Raw genomic sequence first — 25,495 nt, 5'->3', positions numbered from 1 at the left:
ATTCGAGACATGGTGACAAACCGTAGCCTTGTTTTACTCCTTACATTCATTATGGAATTCACATTTGCTAGTGTAGGCCTATATGATTACTTGAGAGACGACATTGTTTAATGTTTTATATATCCAATAATTAATGAAACGCAGCTACATTTCGTTCTATATTAATTGAGGAATAAAAGAAATGTAATGTTTATGGTATTATAAAAATTATTGAATGCATTTGATAATTGGAACGTCTCAATTACTAGTCATACACAAAATAGCATATAATTGTCCTCCATATTTGGTACTTTATTCACACCTTGTATATTTCGTACATAGATCTACATGTAATTAATTTATGTATCTGAAAATTTTAATTTGTAGTTATTTTTTTACTACACAAATTAAGGTACTAAGATATTTTTACATTTGGCAGAGATTTACAGGTAATTTATCGCACTGTAGTTGTGTGATATCGGAGGTAGCTTACAGACAAAATTAATCAATGTCCAGTTTACGAAATGAACCTTCAGCACCGCCCATTGTTTCAGAAAACGGATGCTTTTTACCCTGACGCTTGCTTTCATCCACCTTCAACTTTTCCTGTTCTTGAAACCAAGTTGAGTATTCAATCATCACAGTCTTCACCTTGGCTGAAAATTGAAAATATTTTTACGTGAGTTACATGGGGAAAATATGTAGGGAATTGAATAATTGTAAAATATGTAAACCATTCGTATTTTCACATCTCTTCCATTTGGTTTCCTTAATGAATGCCGATTGTTTGTTCGTAATAATTTTTCGCGAATTTCATAAAAATAAGAATTTAATGTTTTACACAGATGTCAACAATACTTAATAGACATACATAGAAGGCATAGTTTGGAAATTAAAAGTAAACAGAAATATATAAATTACGAAAAACAATTTTACATACATAAATGAAATATTATGCACTGATAACAATAGTATTCTAAAAACAGAAGAGATAATTTTTTTACAATTAATTTATTAATATAAAGTGTATATTACAAAGGTCAACAGAGATTACATTACGATTTTTATGAACTGCGCCATGTTAACACTTTGTAAGGTGTCCATATTTAACAGTTAATACAGAAAAATCTTTGAAATTAAACACTCATTCAAAGTAAACTGACTTCACTAATGGTTAAGGTTTTAAAACAGCATTTTTAACATTTAAATGAGGAAATTCTGCATGTAATTTTACAACAAACTAAAAAGGTTAATTTGACAGGCTTTAACTTATAACTGTATCTTAATCTCAGGCTTCATGATGCCTGCAAACCACGTGGTTCCGAAAACTTCGCAGATGCACTGCGAATTAACATTTATAAAAGAACACACAATCACATATTCAAAGGAGTAACTATTCTTCCGTAAGAAAGTCTAAAATTTGAAGTTTTTTCCTAACATGTACATCAGTTTGTAGATATACCCTTCTGAGTTCTTTAATAAAGTCGGGTAAGGATTTTGTTTTCATTTGCAGCATATAATAAATAAAACCCATGACAAGCCACAATATACTAAAATAATGAGGAGTCTGTGGTAAGTCCAGGTAAAAACGATCCGCAGATTCGTGTTCGGGTTCGTTGCCTTATGCACATTATTTAACTGTTGCTGAAGCCATAGCCAAATACCCCTTGAAACATCTGAACATCTTGTTAGTCTGTGGCTAATTGTATCAATAGTCCCACATTTATTGCACTGTGGAATTGGAACAATGTGATACATATATTTTCTTTCTTCTGTCATAATTATCCCATTAATTAGCGCATATGACTCCCATTTCCAATTTGATGGTATATGCGGTATTTTAAAATATGACCAAATCTTCTTCCAGTTCTTATTAGGAAATTTAGATTGTACATTAGGTAAACACCTCACTTGATCTTGTAAATAGCTGTAGATCAGTTTAGTTGTTATTTGTTCTGGTGCAATATTTGTGTCTTCCAAAAATTTGTTGGCGTCAGTGGTGAGTTTTTTCAAAGACCTAGTCATACTGGATGCATGCAATGAAGAAACATAGTTATATATGAACACTAAGGTGTCTATACTGTGGTCAGCGCGTAATATATATTTTATAAAAAGAGCATCACATTTAGATTTTACATTAATTAACTGTAAATCTCCTTCCTTGATCGACAATCTGCATTGAGTTCGTGCGATACGAAATACGAAATCTTTCCACAAATAGAATCCTACCATCTTTTCAATTTGTTGAGCTGTCTGTTCGGGTATCGGAAGAACTTGTGCAAGGTACCATATTTTGGATAAAATAAACGTGTTTATATGCCACACTTTTTGAATAACATTCAAATTTCGACTGAGGTGTCTTTGGATTCCATACCTGATTTTGTTAACAATATCCTTCCAATTTATCTCAATAACATCCAAGATATTGGGTGTAAATAGTATCCCTAAAATTATCATTTCATTAACATCAGTAAATCGAGTTGTTATCGTTTGTCCTCTTGGAGTTAGGGCCATGAACGTACTCTTCGTAAAATTAATGACAGAGTTTGACGCATTTCCAAATACTTGTAGAACTTTTTGAATACGAGGAGGATCTGTTGTTTCTTTGCATAAAATAATCACATCGTCGGCATAGGCATAAACCGGGGGTATAGTCACCATCTGTCTGTTATTACACAAGGAAAAAGTCAGCATCCTCAGCAGTGGTTCTAATGCACATGTAAATAATATCATTGACATTGGACAGCCTTGACGTACGGATCTTTGTATGGCGATTGGTTTAGTAAAATACCCGTTTATTTGTACACGTGAATGCGCATTCTGATATAATTGTTTGAAGGTATTGATAAGTTTTATAGGTATATTCAATTTACATAACACTGCAAACAGATAGGAATGATTTATATTATCAAAGGCTTGCTCAAGATCTATGTTAAGTAACCCAGCAATATCATTATCTCCTTTTTTAAAAACCAAATCCCTAATAGTAGAGAGGATATTGGTGATCTTTCTTCCTGGCACTACACACGTTTGTCCTGTATCTATAAATTGAGGAAGCAGAGTTTTTAGTCTATTTGCAAAAATCTTCATTAGAATTTTGTAGTCGGCATTTAGAAGTGTAATCGGTCTATAGTCTTTAATCATTCCAGTGCATTGCTTTTTTGGAATAAGAATTACAATGCCCTCAGTATAGCTTGTACAGTCTAATTGATACTTAAATACTTCATTAAACACTTTTAAGAGTTGCTCTTTTACGAAGTCCCAATAAGCCTTGTAAAAATTATAGGTAATTCCATCTGGACCTGGAGCTGATTTGGAACTTGCAGAAAATATCGCTCTTATAATTTCCTCTTCAGTAATGGGTTGTTCTAATAGTTGTTGATCATCAAGTGATATGGCTCGTTGCAAATATTGAAGTACGCTATGTTGATCTTGCTCAGAGTGTCCTCTGTGGCGAAATCTTGCTTGGAAATATTTGAAAGCTTCTTCCAATATTAAGGGGGTAGCTGTGATATTTTGGTTATCTGGTGTTTTTAAATGATGTATAAACTTTGTTTGATCTTTATTTTTTTTCTGTAGCAATATGAAAAAGCGCGGCTTTTTCTTCAGAAATGATAGAACTATTGATGCTTCGTGTTAAGGAACCTTGAAATACACGTTCTTGAAGTAAGTTGAGTCTCCTCTTAGCAGCTTGCATGTGTTTAAAAACATCTTTACCGTCACATTGTAGTTGATAGATGTTCTGCAGAAATTGATAACGATAGAGCAGCTTGTTACGTGCAGTACGCGCCCTTTGTATTCCTTGGGATTTAAAAAAATTCTGAATAGCTGGTTTAACAATGTAGATCCATTTATGAAGAATGTTAGATGAAGACCGTCTCACTCTATCAGTCACTGCCTCCCAAAAAAATTTAAAATCTTCGGTAATTTTGTCATCACGTAATAACTGAGAGTTCAGTTTCCAATAACTTTTTCCGATCTGTGGTACATGATGAAGTTTTTCCACTTTCAACATTACGCAATCATGGTCAGTAAAGGAAACTGTAATCGTACTGACCGTTTTAAGTTTATCTGTTGAAGCTGCGTTCACGTAAATTCTGTCGATACGAGAAGCTGCATTCAGGTGATGATACGTACGAGTTGAAGGGTCATGCGGTCTAAGGCTATCGATGGATTATATTCTCCAGTTTGGTCTTTTGCATGGAGCACACAATTAAAATCTCCACCAAAAAATAGATGATCAAAATTATGTCTTACATAATAAGGTAATTCATGTGTAATAAAGCGTTCTCTTTCTGCTCTTTTATTCGGACCAGACGGGAGGTAAACATTTACGTATAGCGTATTATCATTTGTTAGCAGCGTTGTTATTCTGCCGCTTGGATGGATTTCGAATTGTTGAATTTCAATACTGGAACGATACACAATGGCAGTACCTCTTTGATTTTCCCCAGGGTTGCATATCGCATGAAACCGTGGACCCAGAAAATGCATATTATCCACATTTATTTCTTGTAACAAAAAAATATCGATATCATTGTCATTAATAAATCTTGTTAATTGCTGTTGTTTAGATCTACTGCGAAGAAGATTAACATTGAGAGTTGCCACTACATTTAAAGGGAGTGACATCAAAAATAAAATGCACAGGCAAAAATTCATTTTATAATAATACAACTAATTATAATATTATTACCCTTCCACTTTGGAAGTTACGGTTTGTTTCTTTTTTGCAAGACGAGGATCTCTTGAATTAACCTGCCTCTTTAAATACGGTCGAATTATTAAATCAGTCGTTTCACTCTCCATCAGCGTATACGGAAACATTGCATCATAAGAATCATCTGTTCCGTGTTCTTGATTCACCGTACAAATAGGAAGGTCATTCACACGATCGACAGGCATACTGTCTTTCGTGTCTTGTTGTGAGGTAGTTTGTATACTGACCTTGACATTGACATCGTGCGCAGAAGGATTATTCTGCGCTGAAGCGGTGTTTAGATGTGGGGGAGTGCCATCCTCGGGTATCTTGTCTGACGTTGTCTCTGTTGTTATGGTTGAACTGTTAACTGGTAAATCCATAACTTCAGATACGTCTTCTTTGTTTACTGATGACGTCGAAGCGGTAGCTTTAGTTTCCGTCGTATTGCTGGATATATTATTTTTGCTAACATCCACTTCCAGTTGTTGAGAATTATTATGCTCTCTTTCTGCAGGGTCGTGGTTATTTACATCCATCTGAAGCACAGATCGTCTCGCCGGCAGCGTCTCAGCTACCAACTTAGACCAAGCAGGTTGATCACTTTTATTACGAGAAATCATATTCGCGAGGTCTTTTTTGTTAGGACAATTGTTTCGCAGATGGTCAGTTTGATGACAGTATGAACAAGTAGTAGGTTGATTTTCATAACTTACTAAGGCTTTAAATCCACAATCATCAATGTATGAAGGGATATGCGTTTTCAGACACATTTTAACTGTGCGCACTCCAGTCTTAATCTTATATCTAAAAGCCTGTCCCCATGAATCATCTGTAACTGAATAAACCGTGCCGTATTTTTCAAGAACAATACTTATATTAGTATTAGAAAGTTCCGGAGGAAAGTTATAAATTTTGACAGATTTAATGCCGGGTCCTACTTTCTCTATTTTCACTTTGGTTCTCTGTCCATTAGAAAATGTGAACGATAACATTACTCACCTTTGGTTCTTTCTAATATTTCTTCAACAATGTTAGTGAAAGTACATTTAATGAAGACTTTCCGTGTCACTCCATTCAGTTGAATCATCTCTAGTTGTTTTTCCATTCGTCGGAGAGCTTCATAAATCCATTCGTGAAGTAAATATGGTTCTGGTCAAGGAATATCTTGCTCGGTGAAGGATATGACAAGCGTTTGTTTCCTTTCTATCATCATAATTCTTATCAAATAAATATCAGGAGACTTGGTCAAACGCAAACTTGTGCAGGAACACTTAACAAAAATAATCACAGTTTCACAGTTTATAACTCTCACAAGAGTCACTGTAATATAATATGTTACTTATGAAACTGAAACACTCACTATTCAGACAGTACAATCGCGTGCGTACGCTACCAAAGCTTGCTCGCAACTGGTAATTGAATACCTGCCCAGAATAATGTTGCATAATCTATTTTTAACGAATTTGAGTTAAAGAGAAAAAATGTTGCATATTCTACCATGTTAGAATTGTAGTCGCAGAATACCGAATTATTAAGTGTGGAAGATATTACAAGACTTTCAATTTGGGAGTCCCTAAAATATTGTTGCATATGATGAGAAACATGGCGGGCGTAAACAGCATTTCCCTACCGTAGGGCTAATTAAATCATTTTAATAAAGGAAAACATCGGACGGTAAATATACAGAATTGGAGGGCTGTGAAAAACAAAATGCTGAGGAACATCGTGAAGGAATATAAAACACGAAAGAACATTATAGTACCTCGGTACGAAGTATTTGTACAAACGTTGCATATCCAACATGGATTTTTATAAGTTACATAAGTTTATTTATTGTTGGCTTGTTTTTATTACATTTTAAACTTTAAATATTTAGGCCTAATGTGTCAATTTCTTCTGACATTGTGAGGCGTTTGTTTTAAAATAAATGTAGACCCCATTATTTTCCTGTCAAGTGACAGGAATTTCGCATTGATTCAAAAACGAAAGGGAGTATGCTCTTCATATGTTCCTGAACATTGGAAACATGTTATCGAGTCAGCAAACCCAAGTAAGCCATGTGTTATTAAGGAAATAGATGGAACACATTTTCTAGATATTTCGTTTCTGGAGAAAAATCTGAAGAAAAATGCAGATTGCAAAATTACATAATGAATGTGGCTACAAATATCTTCAGACGACCCTACTGTCCTCCGATTACGAATGGAACACAACGTATTAGAACACTGGAGTGTGTTTGATATAAGTGAACGTAAAAGAGGCAAAGGTAAAACGTATTAATCATTCCATATCGTTCCAGCCAAGCAACTCCGTCCAGCAGATGTAGATATTCTTCCAAGCACTAAAAAGGAGAAGATTGATCTGATGACCATGTGTGACTATTTGGATCCTCAGTATAGAGAATTCTACCAGAGCTTAAAAGTGCAAGAACACTGGTTAAAAAAACATAAAATTATTTTTGCTACAAATTTTTATGGGTATTCACTGAATTATATTATTTATAATAGCTCCTGTAAAGTAGCTCAAACGGATTATGCGACATTATTCTGGGGAGGCATTCAATTACACTAGCCTGCGAATTTCAACTTTGTGTTTGTTGCCTAAACTAAGTAATGTGATTTTATATAATGGCAATGTGCTGAATCCGAATTTTCAATCCGTTTTCTTCTATCACGTCAGGTTTGTTTGCAAAATCACTTTAAATGTATTTTATAAATACTTGAATTTCATCACAAACTTTTTCATTTCACATTTTTATTTCAAATTCAAAAACAGTATTTAAAAGACACAACTTGCTGAAATTATATGTATGATTGTTCATACATGTCACAAGAGTGTTTTTGTTTTGTTTTGTTTACTTCACTATTGGATGTATAAATTAGCACAATGTATCACACAAAAAATTACACAACTTGCTTCTTAGTTGAGAAAGTCCTCCTGTCCTATCACGCTTTAACATCCAACAGTAATCACCAAGCATACTGATACTCCCGCGTCCCTGGTACCTTCTTTCGAACTCCTGCAGATCCTTGTGAAATCGTTCATCTTACTCTTAGCTGAAAAATCCTAGATTTTCGGCGAAATAATATATCTGAGAAAACAGAAAATTTTGATACTCATGTTACAACCAAATTCCTTGTATGCTTCAAGCATGTTAGCCACAATATTTCGGTAATTAGGATCCTTGTTGCCAAGAAATTTTAAAACAACATCCATGCTGATTTCTCCTTTTCATCCATACTATTTCTAAATGCTGCACCAGACATGTTTTCTTATGTCAGGACCATTAAATATATATCTTTTTTCAGTTTGCTTCAGACAGTAGTTGAAATTTCTCACATATATACTTAAAACAGCCTCCTTCCTTATTGAAAGCTTTTACAAGCTGTTTCATTAAGCCAAGCTTGATGTGGAGAGATGCCAGCACAACTTTAGAAGAACTCACAAGGCTTTGGTTCACAACATTCCTACGACCGACTTCCAAATTTGTCGAGGTGGCCAGTCTTTCATAGTCCAGTGATCAACTCGTGCCCTACTATCCCACAGGCAAAGAATGCATGGAAATTTGGTAAAACCAGATTGTTGACCCAGCAACATAATAAGAACTTTGAAATCATCACAAACTTGCCAGTTGTGTTCCTATAGTCTAGTCGCAATAACAGCAGTTGCAAATTTGTGTATGATTTTTTGAGGATCACTGAATAGGCAACGGGCATTGAACCAAAAATGTTTCCGTTATGAAGGAGGAAATCCTTTAAACTTCGCTTGGATGCAGCAATGAAGAGTCTCCATTCATTTAGGTCATAGTTTGGAAGTCCAAGTTTTAGCATTAATTCTTTCACATTACTGCAATATACAAGATTATCATCTTCGGAGAAAAAGTATTTAAAACCTATTTCACGTTGTCAGTACCAATAGAAAGATGTTTGTTTAAGATTTTCTGGTCGCACAGGGATTGGTACATTAGGCACAGGTAAAATGGATGACCGAACAACTGAATACACGATTTGATTTTTATATTTAGAATCGTACCCCTTCACATCACACGAACAGAAGTAGCAGTCATTACTATGGTTCGACTGCTCTCTCCAAACCATAAGTACTCCAAAAGAATAGCAACGGTCTTCTCTAATTGATCAAATGACGAAGCTCTTCAGTGCATAATCTACATACTTTATGTGGTGCCCAAGCTTTACTTTGGTCTACAAGTTTTGATTCCAAAATAGGCATGGTATAGCTTTTTCACAAAATCTGTAATATTACACCTCTGCTTAGGCAATGTGTATATCCTACATAAGTTATATAACGAAAGTGGCCTCGATTATTTAGACATCCTCGATGCAACATGGTAAATACTTTCTTACTGAACTAAAAACTTTCAACATTCTACTCCACAATAAAGCTTCAAACTGATTTCGTTTCGTTTCCAGGTGAAACGCAGACTAATGAAATGTGAGAGGAACTACACAAGTTGAGTTCAGTCTCTCACCAAGGAGTGGCTGACATTTCTATCTTTCACAAATAAAAATAATGACAAGGCTGCAAGTTATTTCGCCCTAACTTCCTTATGTGCTTGCACTCCCTATCTGCTAAACAAACATCCAGTGTCCTTGGTTTTTAATATAGACACCTTAAAAATATGTTGAATACATTTGGTTTTCGTATCCTAACATACTAAACCTACATATGTTAAAGTATTACAGTTTAAAATATGAATTGTCGTAATATATTATAAGAAAATTAAAATAACAAAAAAATGGTACGTGATAGGAAATTTTTGGCTTTGAATTTGATTATAGGATGCTAATAATGCCCTAAAAACATTAAAACTTTTGAGGCAGGAATTTCATCGCAGACTAGTGTTATTAATCAAGAAAGATAATTATGCCGTTTATGTCAAATAAGCGAGAATTAGGAAGAAATGTAAAATCAGTCAGTTAATTTGAAATAGTAGATTAACTCTCCATTGAAGAACAAAAACAATATTTAAAAGCGAGTTATAGAACGAGTTTTAAACTTTATTAGGTACATAGAATGTTACGCATCTTCTATTATTCTTATATTTAGAAGTGAAGAATTAAATAGGTTAAATATTTTCAATTACTAAGTGGAGTTGATTTGATCCATTAAGGAAGAAGACACTAAAGAAGTGGTCAGATTATATCAAATAAAATTCCTACGACACTGCTTATTCAGTTTGGCTCTAAATTTGGAGCAGAAAAAATATTTCACTTCTGTTTAGTATATTCTGCTAGTATCCCAATCAGTTAAAAAAAATGTGATGAAATTCGAAGAGAACAGATAAGACTAGAACTGAATATAAATTAGGATATATAGTGGACAAAATTCTTGATGCATTTTAAAAATGAAAAGTACATATTTTACCAATACATTATTGAACATCAAAATTAAAGGAATGATTTACAAGACAAAAGGGAAATGAAATATTGGCTGGACACTTGTGCAGAGGAACGACTCTTCAGATTGAAACAGAACATAAATGGGAAATCACAACATTTTGTATAATACAAAACAACCTCACGTTCTTAGTTCTCAATGTTTGTAGTTCGGTTAGAGTGTGTTAGCAAAAATGCTAATTCAGTTTTCCAATATCCAGTACTCATATTATTGATTTATGCCTATGACTTTGTGGTGTGAATGCTAAAAATGCTATAGACATATATCGTGAGAAGATTTTCAGATCGTAGAACGCCTTCAAGTGGTGATTTTGTTCGCATGTTTCAGTCACTGAGGGATGCTAATTCAATCCCCAGTGTTGTGATGACATAATTATGAGCGTACTGTTCCTGAGAATGAAGAAGAAGCGAAAATATTCTTTGTATGGTGCAACGAAGAACACACACTAATACCAGGAGCATATTCAGACGACAGGATTCCCTCAAAGTAGGTTGTGAAGGACATTGAATGATGGGGGGATGCACCCTTATCATTTACGGTGAGTTCAACATTTTCAACTATGTCGAGCACTATGCAAGACGAATACAGTTTTATATATGTACATTAGAGGAGGCAAGACCTGTCCTGTGACTTTATCTTGTGCAGTGGCTGTATCACGAAAGGGTATGGGATGGAAAGTTAGATTTTAGCCCGAGTTGAATTTCCGTGTCGGTAGATTCGTACAATATTAAGAATCATGAAACAAACTCTCTTTCTGATATCTCATTCTTTCCCCTCTCTCGCAGCTCATATGCCAGGTCTTACCTCCTCCGTCTTTTACCCCCAGGAAAGACTGGATGCTCAATTTTACAGGAGGCTGAGTGAACCTCGGGGCCGTTCTGGAAGTTTGGCAACGAGAAAATCCGTCACCAGTTCATAGCCAGCTGCTCTACCAACTGAGCTGCCCGGCCGTCGGTACAACATCTGTATGTATCTATAAAAAATATTAGCCGAAGAGATTCGTTGACAGGAACAGAAGTTAGGGAATGCGGTGCACTCTGAATACGTGCATTGCTGAAGAAGGTGTGGTCTTTGAAAACAGCATTTAATACTGATTTTTCAAGTGAGTAATAACGTGAATATTCTTCACTGAATTTGTAATACACCCAGTATCATTTCTGTAGATAATTCGAATGCTTAAACCTTCATTCATTTCCACGTTTATGTTTAGCATTAAGAAGGATGAAACTCAATTTAAAAAATGGCCTACGTTTACATGAAGTTTTCTCATCACATTAAACCATTCATAGTGTTTTGTCCAAGGGCAGTCTCCAATCTTTCCTATTTTCTGCCTTCCTTCTGCTCCATGATCCAAATAACTTAATGTCGTCTGTCATCTGATATCTTCTTCTTGCATAATGACAGAATTTCCTTCTTTACTTCATCCAATCATTTCACTAATTCAAAGGGAATTCCTTCTACTCCTGATACTTTCCTATTCTTCATTTTCCTAAGAGCTAGTTTAACTTCTTCCCTTCGTCTTCTATAGCTAAGTCATTTTGGGAACTGCACCTACAAAACTTGAAGACTGTCATGCCTTCTTTCTTCGTTTGTACACATCTATGTTAATACAGTGTTCTCAGCATATTCCACGATATCTTGGTAACATCATCCTGCTACACGCATTTTAATGGCATATTGCTCAGACTGTCTTTTATACCTGTTTTTAATTTTTAACGATTGTGTTTAACTGGAATATCTTAAGTGTTCATTTTATGTTAATATGTTTTAATGTGACCTGAAGATGCCAAATTTATTGGCGAAAACGTTTGTCATAATTTGTAAATGTTACTTCATGTAATAACATAAAGGTTCAATGCATGTAATATTGTTAAGTAATTGACTGTAAAAACTTACACTATTTGATTTTTACAAATTTAGATAAAAATATGAGTTTACAACGCTCTTTCTTTGACGAGATTTAACACACTAATGACGGATTTTAAAACACAGTGCACCTCAAGTGGTAACAAGCAAGCAGAGTAGCCATTTGGCAATACCTCTTCTAATCCGACAAAGATACCACTTTGATGTTCCTTCATTTCGTGATATTGTTGCACCATATGCTTCAATTTTTGTTGTTCTTTGGGTGGTGTCCAGTGGTTTTGAGTAAAATTATTGTAATTTTCGATTGTACAAGAATATATACTTTGCGAATGGGATTAAGAAACTGTACGATATATGGGGAGAGTGGGTCGAAAGCAAAAGTCTCGCCGAAAAGTGGGTCGTGCCTTCAAACAGTTTGGAAACCAATGTATATGGCACGTAGTTGTAGGAAAAGATTCCAATGAGTATAACCGAGTGAAATGTTAAAGGTTTTTAAAGAGGAATGTTAGTATAGGGATTTTAATTATGTTAGCCAATTAAAATTTAAGAAAGATATTTTGATAAAATAATAATGCTCAACAGAATAATATCTTGAATATGTAGAACGAGTTAGATGTAATGTAGAAAGACGGAATTATATATCAATTTAGTTAGCAAGATTAGAATGCTGAAAGGAACTTAAGTGTGGAACGAACAGATGGTGGAGATTTAAGATAATTATAAACAAATTTGCTGTTTGAAATTAATAGCGAGAGCCGAAGAGTTATTAGTTTAACAGGCTGTCGGGATTGCATGTTAAATATAGGTATATGTAATAGAAAGTTATGGTGAAACCCGTGTAGCCTATATATGTTTTGGTACACCATAACTAATATAAATATTGATGACAAATACCTACCTACCTACCTGTCTGTCTGTCTGTCTGCCTGTCTGTACGTCCGTCCGTCCGTCTGTCTGTCTGTCTATCTATGGTACCTAGCTGAAATAGGATACACAGTTCATTTAAATAATGTGATAGATGATCCAAATTTCTCCCAAACACCATGTCTATGCAGGAATTGGCTTTGGTTGATAATACAACTCAAACCGATTGCATCTTGCATGAAAGTGACGAGTTCTGAATAAACAAACGAATTATCTATTAAATATTCTGTAAAATATTTATTTGCTTCTCTGTTACTGCATTTTGTTCTTGATTAGGTCTAGAGCTCATTTTTTCCGTTAAAACTTCTCTGTTGTTCTTCCATTCGTATTCTATATTTAATAATTCTATCAACTTCAGCTTTTTGTGCTGAAATTTGTTGTTGTTATTATTATTATCTTTTTATTTTTGCGTTTTCTGCTTTTGGGTTGTAATTCAGAATTGTTTTTGGTGCCGTTTACGTTTCGGCACTTTCTTTTTCGATATTCTCGCATGTATTGTAACATTGTTTCTTTGCTGCAATTAGCCATCTTTTAGTTTGTTTACGCCACCTACCATGACATCACATTCAATGCGATTCGAGGCTATTATCAATTAACGAGCCAAAAAAAAGATAGTGAAACCACTGCAATCTTAGTTCCGAATGATTTGACGCGAATACTTCATTAAATATTACTTCTTAGACATAGTGACCCTTCGATATAGATGTCTTTACGTTAAAATTGTCTGAATATAGTCCCTGATGAAATTTTGAGCCAATGGACCCTGAATTAATAAATGGATAGGAGAAATGGGAAGAGAAACATTTAAAAGACAGGCGAAAACGCGTCCTTGCAACGGAAATTGGAATGGAGAGAAAGTGTCTAAGTCAGCTCCATATATGTTGGCCACTTGTCTCACTTCGATTTTCTCTGTCCCATATGAAGAAACATTAAAGAGCTAGGGAAAAGCCGAAAATGAACGTAGGTACGGTAACCTAATAGCTATTCTACTCATTCATTTATTAGAGAATGGTGCGAGTCGGACCGTGTGGAAAACCACGAAGCACATTATGGACAGAATGCAGTGAGCGACCTGAGAAGTGACTATACAACTATTGCCTGTTCGAGTCGCAGGATCACGACTCTTCCCAGTCTATCATTCCCCGATATTATGTCTCGTTGTAAGCTACAATTCGGGCTATTATACACACCAGAGATTCTCTTCTTTATCCCTGCACGTCCTCAAATTTCGGGATTGGATGACGGGGCTGAATTCGATTTTCAGCAACTGAATAATTTATATTCATAATGAGGATGTCAAACATGTCCCACTCCCAACCAATCTCAAAGCCAGGAACACACATTCCTCTATCTCCTTAGTAAGTATACATACCCTCCCCACATTATGCCATTTTTATTAGAATCATCTCACAGTCAATTGGCTAGTCTCCTAAATTGAGACAACTCATCCTGCCTGTGGATTTCCTAAGACGTTAAGTCTAATGTCGGGCTAGGCCTTGAAAGAAATGAGCCTCGAATCTAATCTACTACCCTCTCCACATAAGTTTCGGAAATTTCCGAAGTTTCTGAAAATCGGAGTCTTAGTTTTCGTTCGTCGTCTTCGATACAAGAGCGAGCTTGCTCGAATGTGACTCGCACAGCACATGAGCTCAGATCTCTTCTCTTGAGAGGACTGAGGCCTCCAACGTCCCTCCGCTATCTATGCAGCCTTCTAACATATTAGGCGATCCTGTCCTGTTGCTGTTCTGTTGTGTTTTGGTCTCTACCCCTCATGTGCTAGCTATTTGCTTACATCCACTTGCGCCATTCTCTATTTTGCGCCATTCTCTATTTACTGGATACGGTAACTAATAGGTTACCTACGTAGGGTTGCCAGATCTACGGGCGCCGCTCGGAATGCCCGGTTTTATGAATATACCTCCTGCCGACAGAAAGCTTATGCCCGCGGAAATTGCATTTGAAATATTAATAATTATCAATGTTGTTGTGAAAATTCACTGTCCATCAAATAAGTTTAAAAATGAGCATCTGTGCCAGGCTTACAATGATGCAAGCATATAACTTTAAAAGTGAGCGTCTGTGGTAGTGTTGAAGTTTCAGCGAGCTTCTCTTTTCGCCAATCAGATACTAGTCTCTCACACTACGCCAACAATCACCAACAATGAAGGATAACGTAAATAGAAAACTAAAACAGATAATTTTGATATGATGATAATATATTTCAGAAATATGACTTCAAACAGCTACAGTATTTTCAATTAAATTTTGTCGTTAATAAAAGTTTTGTATCAGTATTTTAACGAAACCTGAATGCATACTAATGGAACAATTTCAAATTTAAAACTCAATATTAACTTCTTCACAAGTCAGTTCTTACAGCTTTTTTATAGTGCAGTGCAGTCTGTTATGCGAAGTGTGGGAATTTGTGCGACTTTTTTTTTTAATATTGTATTGTGTTCAATATGAATCCGGAAAAAAGATGCTTTAGTTCTTTTAGTTATGAACGGTTGACAAATGATAGGAACAAGGACTGGCTAGAAAAGGGAGAGGACGAACTTTCTTGCTTGTGTAAAGTGTGCAATGTTTCATTTACAGTAAAGTATTGATGACGATAAAGCTGTTAATAAACATTTTGAATCAGAGAGGCACAAAGAACATTACAGAGTACATAGTAGAAATAATTCTATTCTGATATTTATGCCCCCACAATATTCAGTTGAACATGATAAAGTTATAGCAACTGAGTTGGCTTTAACTTTTCACGGTGCAAAATATCACCACTCCTACAATTCACAAGATTGTGGTAATAAACTTCTCTTGTGTTTTCAATGACTCTTCAGTAGAGAAAAAAATAAGTTGTGCGCGAACCAAAAGTGAAGCTGTAGTTACAAGCGTTCTTTTACTTCGCATCATACACCCCCGTCAATTGCCTCAGTAGAATCGCCCACAACCATTTTGTAGTTATGTCAATATTGAAAATATGACAGAGTGATTTTTATGGATGGATACATTATTTCTCGTGGTGTATTTTCATGTCATTTGGTTGCCAGCCGTAGCCACAGCATATAAACAGTAAACGCACATTGAAATAAAGAAGTTTTGTAGAGCAACACGTCTGCTTGATCTACACGATTTGATTGAGTAATTTGCTTCTCAAAAGGCCAGAAGGAGAAACTGCTTGTTGAACTAAGCTTCACATTAAATTTATCTTAGGTATTATTGTGTAATTATAGCCTTAGTAAACTAGTAGTTGTATTGAATTTTTTTCACATCTGTTCACTTAATTGTGTTAAAAATGGAGTATTTTGCTATGCTAAATTGTTTTATTCAAATTAGATGTAAAACTAAAATAATGACAATATGAAAAAATGGCAGTAATAAAAGGGGCCCGATATTTTTGCTGGAGGCCCCAGCTGTAAAAAGTTTCGCCACTGGTTGGCAACATGCAAAATAAATTTAATTGTCGCTAAACAAATGACACGTAGCCTATAATGCGATATGTCATCTTTATGGGACGCATTAGTTTTGTTCCCGAGTCTAAAGGTGCCGCAAAAAGAAAACATTTTAGTAGAAATGAAGGCATTCAATGCAATCTGGGCCACCGAATGAGCGAGAAATTGTTACAGGATTTTCAGAACGTTTTCAAGGACCAGTACAAACAACGTTAAAGGTGGTTTTAGTTGAGGACAATAAAGTTATTATGTTGAAAGTTCGTAATTTTAACTTCACAATATATTGGGTCATTCTGTAATTGATTTTTTTCCATTATTTTAGCGAGTGCATTGTGTACATACACCCTTCCGAAAGAGAAAGTAATATCTTGTTTGTTTTAGAAAGTTAATACAATTATCGCACTTTATCTAAGTTTGATTTCTAAACGTACTTCTTGTGCTTCGATGTAAGAGAAAAATAATTTCCTTGCGAAATTGTTGTCGGGAGGCTTGGCCGATTGAAGTGGTCGTATGTTAGATTAACACAATCTCCAGGAGACTTGCTGATAACCTTTTTAAGGACTTGCTAGTTTATCCTATTTTTATCTACATTCGAGACGTAAAAATAAATACTGTAGCTCGACAATATACATTTCAAAATGCTCAGGAACCTTAGAGTTACTAAAGTGAACTAAACCGAAAACTCCTACTTGTCAGACTAGAGTGGGGTTTAACCGATTAAGTCATGTCGAACAATGACGTCATGCGAGAGTCCATAATGAAAGCGCTATCGTTTGAATGTTGTCTGGCTATATGCATTGTAGTTAAGATATCCAAATGCAGTTTATTTTGTTTTTCCTCATTTAGCCTGCAACATCCAAAATGTCGTCTAGTTTGCGACATTACACACATTTTCATTACGTATATTGTTCTTGTTTAGTCAACTGTCCGAAGAAAGATCTAAACCTCACAAATGATACCTAGAAGCACCGCCAATAAACGGTTACAAACGCTCGATCTCCCTGCTAATAATATTTGAGGTAATAATAATGCACGAAGTATAGCCTAGAAATTTAGCTATAGCTAAGCGCCACTTTCCTGACTATTGTTAGTGTTATATACGAGTCGGTACCATTTAGTATTGTATGTATTTTACTCTACTATATGCATGCGTACGCCTACTTGCTTACCATGAACAGCAACTGCACTTTCTGTCTTCCCTCCATATTCTTCTGGAAGACTTTCTAGAGGTATAAACTTTGCAATTTCTTTAGGAGGACCATGAAAATGTAACTGAAAAGAAAAGTAGACTTGATATGAAATGAAATAGCGTCATTTTGGGAGATCTGAACATTTGGGAGATGTCGACACTTTTAAGAAAAGTACCTAGCAATTGCTAGCACTGTTTCTAATGAAAAAATCGAACTACATTAATCTATGTTCACTGTCACTGTAATCTCCGTGTAAGTGAATCTCGTGGTTTCAAATTGTGTTTTATGTTCACAGAAGACAATAAACAGAATTATTATATTTACATATATATATATATATATATATATATATATATATATATATATAGGCTGTATAATGTATATGTATATAGTCTATAGCGAAGGCTATGTGTGTGTGTATTATGTCTAAGTAAGACTGGATTATAATGTGAAATATTCATACTCTGATACAAGAAGAATTACATTTCAAAGAAAATTATTGCAACTTAATTTTGTAAAACAACTTTAAACTCGGTATTAAATAACAAATATAAAATGTTACTTACCGGTACCGTAGTACTAGTAACTATATCATATTGACCAAAAGAGGAAAGATATTATATATACATATATATATATATATATATATATATATATATATAAAACAAAAAGTTATAACTGGCTTTTCTAAGGTTACCATGAAGATAAAGCCTACTGATCAATCCAAACAAAATAATATTTTAAATTTATGTATGCTAATAATTTTAATGCATTAGTATAATAACTGTTTTTGTTCTGTTTATGGATTTTATAGAATTAAAATGAGACTTTACAAGGTGATAGCAATGTCTATGCTAACTTATGCGATTAAAATTGAATATTATATCGAAAAAATAAGTGAAAAATCAAGTAAGCAGAAATAAAATTGTTAAGTTCTGTAAGATACATACTTTTAGGTAAAATTAGAAGTGCAACTATAAGCCTGCATAAAACAGGCTAAATATAAACTGGTACATTCTAGTTAATGAGGGGATAGGAAAGAATAATTGAATAAGATTGGTGGGAAAACTTGTTTTTTTTTTTTATTTTTTTGTAAAGAATGTTAAGAATGACTTTCCAACAGAATACTAAACGTAAATAAAGAAACCCAGAGTATATCGAGATTTCAGATGTTTCTGGTAAGATGGAAGGATGAACTCTTTTGAAGCTTGGGAGAAACCAGCAGACCTAAATCCATGACAAGTGTACGCAAGGAAACAGATTTCGCTTAGTACGACACCGTTCGAACAGTGACCTGGGCAAGTAACAGACCGTTGAGCGATGTTTCAGCTCGTCAAATTTGGACTTTCACATTGCATCACATTACATTGCAGATACTATATAATTTATTTGTGAAGGGTCATCACGATCGATGTAAGCTGGTGAAAAAATTGTATCATATACAATTTATTAGCTTACCTTACAATTAGACGGCGGGCTCTTGGGATATCTTTACGGCAACAACGGAGCTTAGATTTTATTTATTTTATTTTATTGGGTCATTTTACGACGTTCTATCAACATCTAGGTTATTTATCGTCTCAATGAAATGAAGGTGATAATGCCGGTAAAATGAGTCCGGAGTCCAGCACCGAAAGTTACCCAGCATTTGCTCGTATTGGGTTGAGGGAAATCGCCGGAAAAAACCACAACCAGGTAACTTGCCCCGACCGGGATTCGAACCCGGGCCACCTAGTTTCGCGGCCAGACGCGCTGACCGTTACTCCACACGTGTGGACACGGAGCTTACACATGTGACGATACTCTCGTAGGCTAGGTACATTTTGTTACGAACGCAAAATGACCTGGCAACCGTTCCGTTGCGCGCTGTAGGAACCGAACCTAAGCCAGCAGAGTACTGTGCACAGCATAGTGAACAGTTGTCTGACGTTAATGTCGAGGTTGTTTGTCACAGTGTTGACGTGTGCAGTAGAGCGTCTCGTTTAGGCACAGTGAAAACGTAAACAAAGTGCAGGTAACGTGTGGGGGAGGTCGAGCTGTACGATAAGCACGAATGTTATGTTATACGAATGTTATGTTTTATTTACGACGCTCGCAACTGCAGAGGTTATATCAGCGTCGCCGGATGTGCCGGAATTTTGTCCCGCAGGAGTTCTTTTACATGCCAGTAAATCTACTGACATGAGCCTGTCGCATTTAAGCACACTTAAAAGCCATCGACCTGGCCCGGGATCGAACCCGCAACCTTGGGCATAGAAGGCCAGCGCTATACCAACTTGCCAACCAGGTCGACGATAAGCACGAGAAATGCACAAGGTTTTAGTTACAATTAATTATATTAATTAACATTAATTGGCATTATATTTTCCAATAACACACAAAATAAAAGAACACAAATTGCATTACATTATCATATACACATTTTAACAAACAAGGAATTGTAATGTTGATATAATTCAATATACCAAATCAAATTTTGCTACTTAGTCTATATGATGTTGTTTTCAAGCTGCATTTTTACGGTCATGAATTTCATTCTCTGTATGACTAACATAATATCACCGTCCTCTGTACTGTACTTGAATAAATTGATCTTTGAGAAGGGATAATTATTATGTTTATGAAATAGTTTTGTCACTTCAGACCAATATACTGTAGTTTTGTTCATTCGACCACAGAAGACGGTGGTTTTATGTTAGTCATACAAAGAATTAAATTTATGATCGTAAAAAATGCTCCTTGAAAGCAACATCATATAAGTAGCAAAATTTGATTTGTTATATTGAATTATTTCAACATTACAATTGCTTGTTTGTTAAAACGTGTGTATGATAAAGTTATACAATTTGTGTTCTTTTGTTTTGTGTGTTTTTGGAAAATATAATTTCAATTAATGCTCCGCCATAAATATTGTAACTAAAACCTTGTGCATCCTTCGTGTTTATCGTACGGTTCGATCTCTCCCACACGTTACCTGCACTTTCTTTACGTTTTCAGTGTACCTAAACGAGACGCTATACTGTAGGCCTATATGGTAACGTGTACAAGAGTAATGTCGAAACACCAGTCGTATTACCATTGACATCCTGTGCTGTTGTACAGGTCGTTCTCAAAATATAAAAACTGTTTGAATGATCGCCGCAGGACGTTTCAGTTCGCAAATCTTCGGATGTATTTTGTTGTTCATTGTAATGCTGGCAACGAAACCGAAGAAGACGGAACCTTACATGTGTAAGGTATGTATTCATGTACTTTATTTTCAATCATAACCAGACTGTACTACCTTTGTTTATGTCCGCAATGTGTGCCCAGTACCGAGTGTGTAAAAGCCATAGTAAATGCTTGTGTACATTGATTACTGAAGTATCTCGGTTCCACCCTCTACTTATAATAAATGCTGTATCTGTCGTCTGTTGTGCATATAGCACGACACTTTTTGTACCATTATGTACTTTGAAGATTCGCTCTTGTAATGTGTACTGCAGTGCCACGGATTAAAGTGCACTGCACTGAATTGTATACTAAATGCTCCAACTATGACGTCTCATTATCTGTTCATACTCGTCTGTGACTCAGTGCTAGAGCGGGTTCGATCCCCGGCCAGGTCATGATGAAATTTGTGGTAGACAAAACAGACGTTGCAGAGTACTTTTCTCGCGGCTATTTCCGTTTTCCTCTATCATTCCACCAATATTCTCCACTTCATCTACATTTCCTCTCTTTCATCATCTACGTTTATTTCCCCTGTTTCGAACTTATGACCGATGCAGATTCGGTTGCTGGCCGTCACCGAACTTGGACCCCATGGGAAATGATCATTAGTTGTTGGTGATATTGTGGTCTTTACCCAGGGCTCATTGGACCTCGTGAAAACAGGGTTAGGGGACCGCGGTGATATTTACGTGGAAAAATAAAGGAATTCTCCAGACTGTACGGGAGTACGGAGTCGGCCCATAGGGGAATCTGAAGAGCGGGACGGCCTTATAGCATGTAGGCCTACATCATTCTATTCCGGGTAGCACAATGAGCCACCCAAGCAACCTACGTTTGAGGGCATTCCTAGCCCGTGTCCCTCTCTTTAATTGGGACTGATATACCCATATTATAGTACAAGTCTATACTACGCAACACCAAATCTTTTCACGCAATTTGAGGGGAAATGTACACACTATTTTCTCGGCGGTTCTTTCGATCTACTAGGGTATTCGATAAGCAATGGCAACAATGCTGGAAATCAGTGCTCCTATAGGTGATTTCTAATTAACCCTGCGTTGGTGATGTGGGGTTTGACACACCCCACCTTGCTTTATTTTTTGTTTGCTACTAATCACTCTGGTTTGTTACGTGGGGATTCATCTAGCTGCTTGCAATACTTCCTTCAGTATGTTTCATGTCATATTCAGTAAAAAGCCAAAAAATTAAATGGGGTACCTCAAACCCCACGTCACTACTGATGTAATTTTCTTTCAGGTCATCAGCGCAGGGTTAAGAAAAAATCATTGGTTTCATGCGACTTACCTAGTACAATGTAGAAGCTATGTGGCAGGTTGGCTTTTATATAGCAACTGATCATTTGATGGAATAGCCCCATATGCTCAATGCTTTTTTCTTAATGTGAAATATTCTACAGCGGTGACCATTGAAGTCTTGTCTACGAAATAGAACAGAGGTTGTTTCATAAATTTTGCAATATTGAAAGTCTCGAAATAGCCATATTTTTTAAAAATACAGTGGTTGTTTCTGATTTGTTGTAAACAATACAGCCCTAAAGATATGAACAAAGGTGCTTTATAAAAATCCAAAGTTGCAAGAAAAAAAAATGCAACTTAGTGCTTTAGAGCATTACAAGAAACATGTGGGAGAGAAGTTCTACCATACTAAACTATTGCAAGTTGGGTGCAAGCGAGACATTCGTTTTGAATCAAGAGTTGACATCCGAAGAGCTTAAATTGATCAGTGAAAGAGATATCCAAAAAAACTGCTGCAAATTGAGTCCGCCGTCTTCCAAGAATTTGACAACGTATTGCTGACATGGCAGGGGACTGTATTTGAAGTAGAGGTAATTTCAAAAGTAACCTAAATAAATCTAGTGTGAAACACTAACTATATTGCCATTACTTTTCGAATGCCCTAGTATAACAATAAAATGCCGACTGCATTTACCGAAGCGAAACCTGTTTCCCGGCGAAGACCATGTAGTCTATGTTGCCACTATTTCCGTTAAACCCACGCTTACATACGTACGCACATTTGTATGTGGTGTGCCAACAGAAAATGAATAAATTGTGTGTTGAGTGTAGTAAATCTGTGAAGAACCATACTTGACACTTACCATTTCCTTGATTTCATTTTTTAGGAATGGTTTTATCAGAAGCATTACTTTATCTATGAATGGTGCAGTGTTGATGACATGGACACCTTTCAGTGCTGAAGGTTGGCAATCCTGCAAACATGTTGAATGTTAATTAATGGCACATATTTAGAATCTATGACTTGTGCAAAGACTAGTCAGTTCAATGAACAGTCATAAAATTCATTATACAATCGAATCTTAACATAAGAAAATAAAATAAATTTCGATAGACTAAACATTTAATGAGAATAGCTAATTAAAGACTTTGGGGACAGTCAGAAATTACAGAAAATTGGAAAACGAGATCGAGAAAAATACCTAACTAAAAAATAGCAACTAAGCAGCTAGTAATCTTATTCTTGGAGTTACGGAGGAGAAAAATGAAGACATATACTTCTCATAGAAATAAGAATGGGAATTTTTATGTTATGAATTCTTTAGGCTATATCATAATTTCAAAATATAAACTTTTTTCCTTGATTTATGAAAACAACTTGTTAAGTAGAGTATGCAATTTTTTTAAATTGTCGTGAGAGAGCTGATAATATTGGACGAGTATTCAGTTCTAATATTAGGCCTACTTTACATTTCATGAAAATTAAATTATGGTTTATTTAACGACGATCGCAACTGCCGAGGTCATAATCAGCGTCGAAGGTGTGTCAGAATTTTGTCCCGCAGAAGTTCCTTTACATCTCAGTAAATCTACTGGCATGAACCTATAGCATTTAAGCACACTTAAATGTCACCGACCTGGACCGGGATCGAACCCGCAACCTCGAACACAGCGCTATACCGACTACGCTATCCAGGCCGGCTATACTTCATGAAAATCGCTGTACAAAATTGATAGCAATATGAAAAGTGTTAGCTAGTACTTTATTTTTGAAGAAATATACTAAGTGAGCATTTTTATTTATGTAACGTAAACAGCGGCGCTGCGATCTTCTATTGTTTCTCTGTGAGGAAGAGAAATACCGATAGTTAGGCCTAGTCTATGACTAGAATAAGAGAGCGATCGTACTGCACAAGTCACGTAACAGCAGTGCGCTGTGTATTAATAGACAACTGCCGTTCCACAATCAAAATGGTCTTGTAATATCTCAGATTCAATGTTTATTTTTATAATTTAAATGTCTTTTGTTGCTGTATTTCCGCAGCTTCATTTAAAGAAATGTTTTACACAAAGTATTAAGTTCCTAACATTGTTTAGGATTCCCAGATAAAAACACGTCGTCACTTACGCTTCACGCTTCAAGTTTGTCTTTTAATTTTCTAGCAGGATTATCCATATGTACTTCAGAGCGACTAAATTCTCTGCATTTGTAGAAGAAAAACATAAATTCTCGCTTTAGTATTGTAGCTATTAATTCGAACAATAATGTAACTTTATTGTCACAACAATAATCACCTTCTATAATTAAATTTAAACACTCCCGTCAACAATGGGATTTGCGCTCCACACAGCAACACAGTATTCGTTATTTCACTCCACAGACGACAATGACAATTCACTTGGATTATTGAAAACAACAATGTACTGCTAATCTCAACTAATGTTCACAAAGCACTATTTACAAAACAAAACTATCAGTTCTCAGTTCGTTTGCCTTTGCTAGTTATTCTAGCTCATTCACTCAAGTTCACAGTATCTCGAACCCGAGACTTTCAGAGACAGTCCACTGAACTTCGAACTCAGGTCCCCCAACTGCGGTCCACTGCACTCGAACCAAAGGCTCCGGATACGCCGCACTGGCCAGGACGCTCCCACAGTTGCGGACACACTCAAGTCGAACTCCGGTCTCGAAGCTGGCTTCACTGCTACACAAGACTGACTGGCTTGCTGACCAAAAACTGAACTCTCTTCTCCTCGCGTTCTGTATTTATTACTAAATTACGCGTTCTCGTCTTTTCGATTTCCAGACGGTTTGCTACAACAACCAGCTCGCGTAACTTCTCGAAACGGCCAGCCTTCCTTTACGTCCGTCGCAGTCGGTTTTCTTCCCCTCTCCCTTCGTCACGTGCCGCGCCGCCTCCTCGCGACCCCTCTCTTCTGCCGGACGCGCACGAAATTCCCCGAAGCGGCCAGGAACGCCGAGAGTATTTGGCCTACCGTCACAGTATAGAAAGCGTTTTTAATCGCACGATCACTGCTGAAGAAATATTCTGTCGTACTAATTGCCGGACACAACTGGAAACTGAACTTCCTTCCAATTGGGCTTGGTAACTATTAATTGCCTTGTGTTATCCCTATTTTATCTTGTTATTTCAGACCTTGATGTTACATTATATGGCGTGATGCACATAAGGGAAACTCATGATTAAAACTGTGACATGTAAGCACTAAAAATGAAAAATAGACAGGCAATAAGACACTAAAATGATTGAAATAGGCATTTATGTATACACTAATAGTATAAAATAGATAGTTAATAGGCACTTATTACAATTCAATTATTAAATATTTTCAATTTAATCTTGTCATGCTCTTATCAATGTGCAAAGTTACTGTTGTCGTGAAAACAATGCACAACAATAAATTTGTCTAAATTATCCATTGCAAAGGACGTTCTTCTATTTTTAAAAATGTTCTTAAACGTAGATAATGTTC

At 35.8% G+C, this 25,495-nt stretch overlaps 1 protein-coding gene across 1 annotated transcript in view; it reads right to left on the bottom strand.

Annotated features, from left to right (window-relative positions):
• Window positions 1-267: 267 nt before the first annotated feature.
• The window catches only part of LOC138698160 (alpha-tocopherol transfer protein-like), an 87,452-nt gene continuing 62,224 nt past the window's right edge, over window positions 268-25,495 (bottom strand). The window contains exons 4-6 of the mRNA XM_069823910.1: window positions 22,864-22,974; window positions 17,511-17,613; window positions 268-635 (exon numbers count right to left, since the gene is read on the bottom strand). Coding sequence (XP_069680011.1) covers window positions 481-635; window positions 17,511-17,613; window positions 22,864-22,974 — 369 coding nt within the window. The 3' untranslated portion in view covers window positions 268-480. The remainder of the gene's footprint in view (window positions 636-17,510; window positions 17,614-22,863; window positions 22,975-25,495) is intronic.

This window comes from Periplaneta americana, chromosome 4 (assembly GCF_040183065.1).
Source record: "Periplaneta americana isolate PAMFEO1 chromosome 4, P.americana_PAMFEO1_priV1, whole genome shotgun sequence".
Classification (NCBI taxonomy): domain Eukaryota; kingdom Metazoa; phylum Arthropoda; class Insecta; order Blattodea; family Blattidae; genus Periplaneta; species Periplaneta americana.
This window is presented reverse-complemented; position numbering and strand designations above follow the sequence as displayed.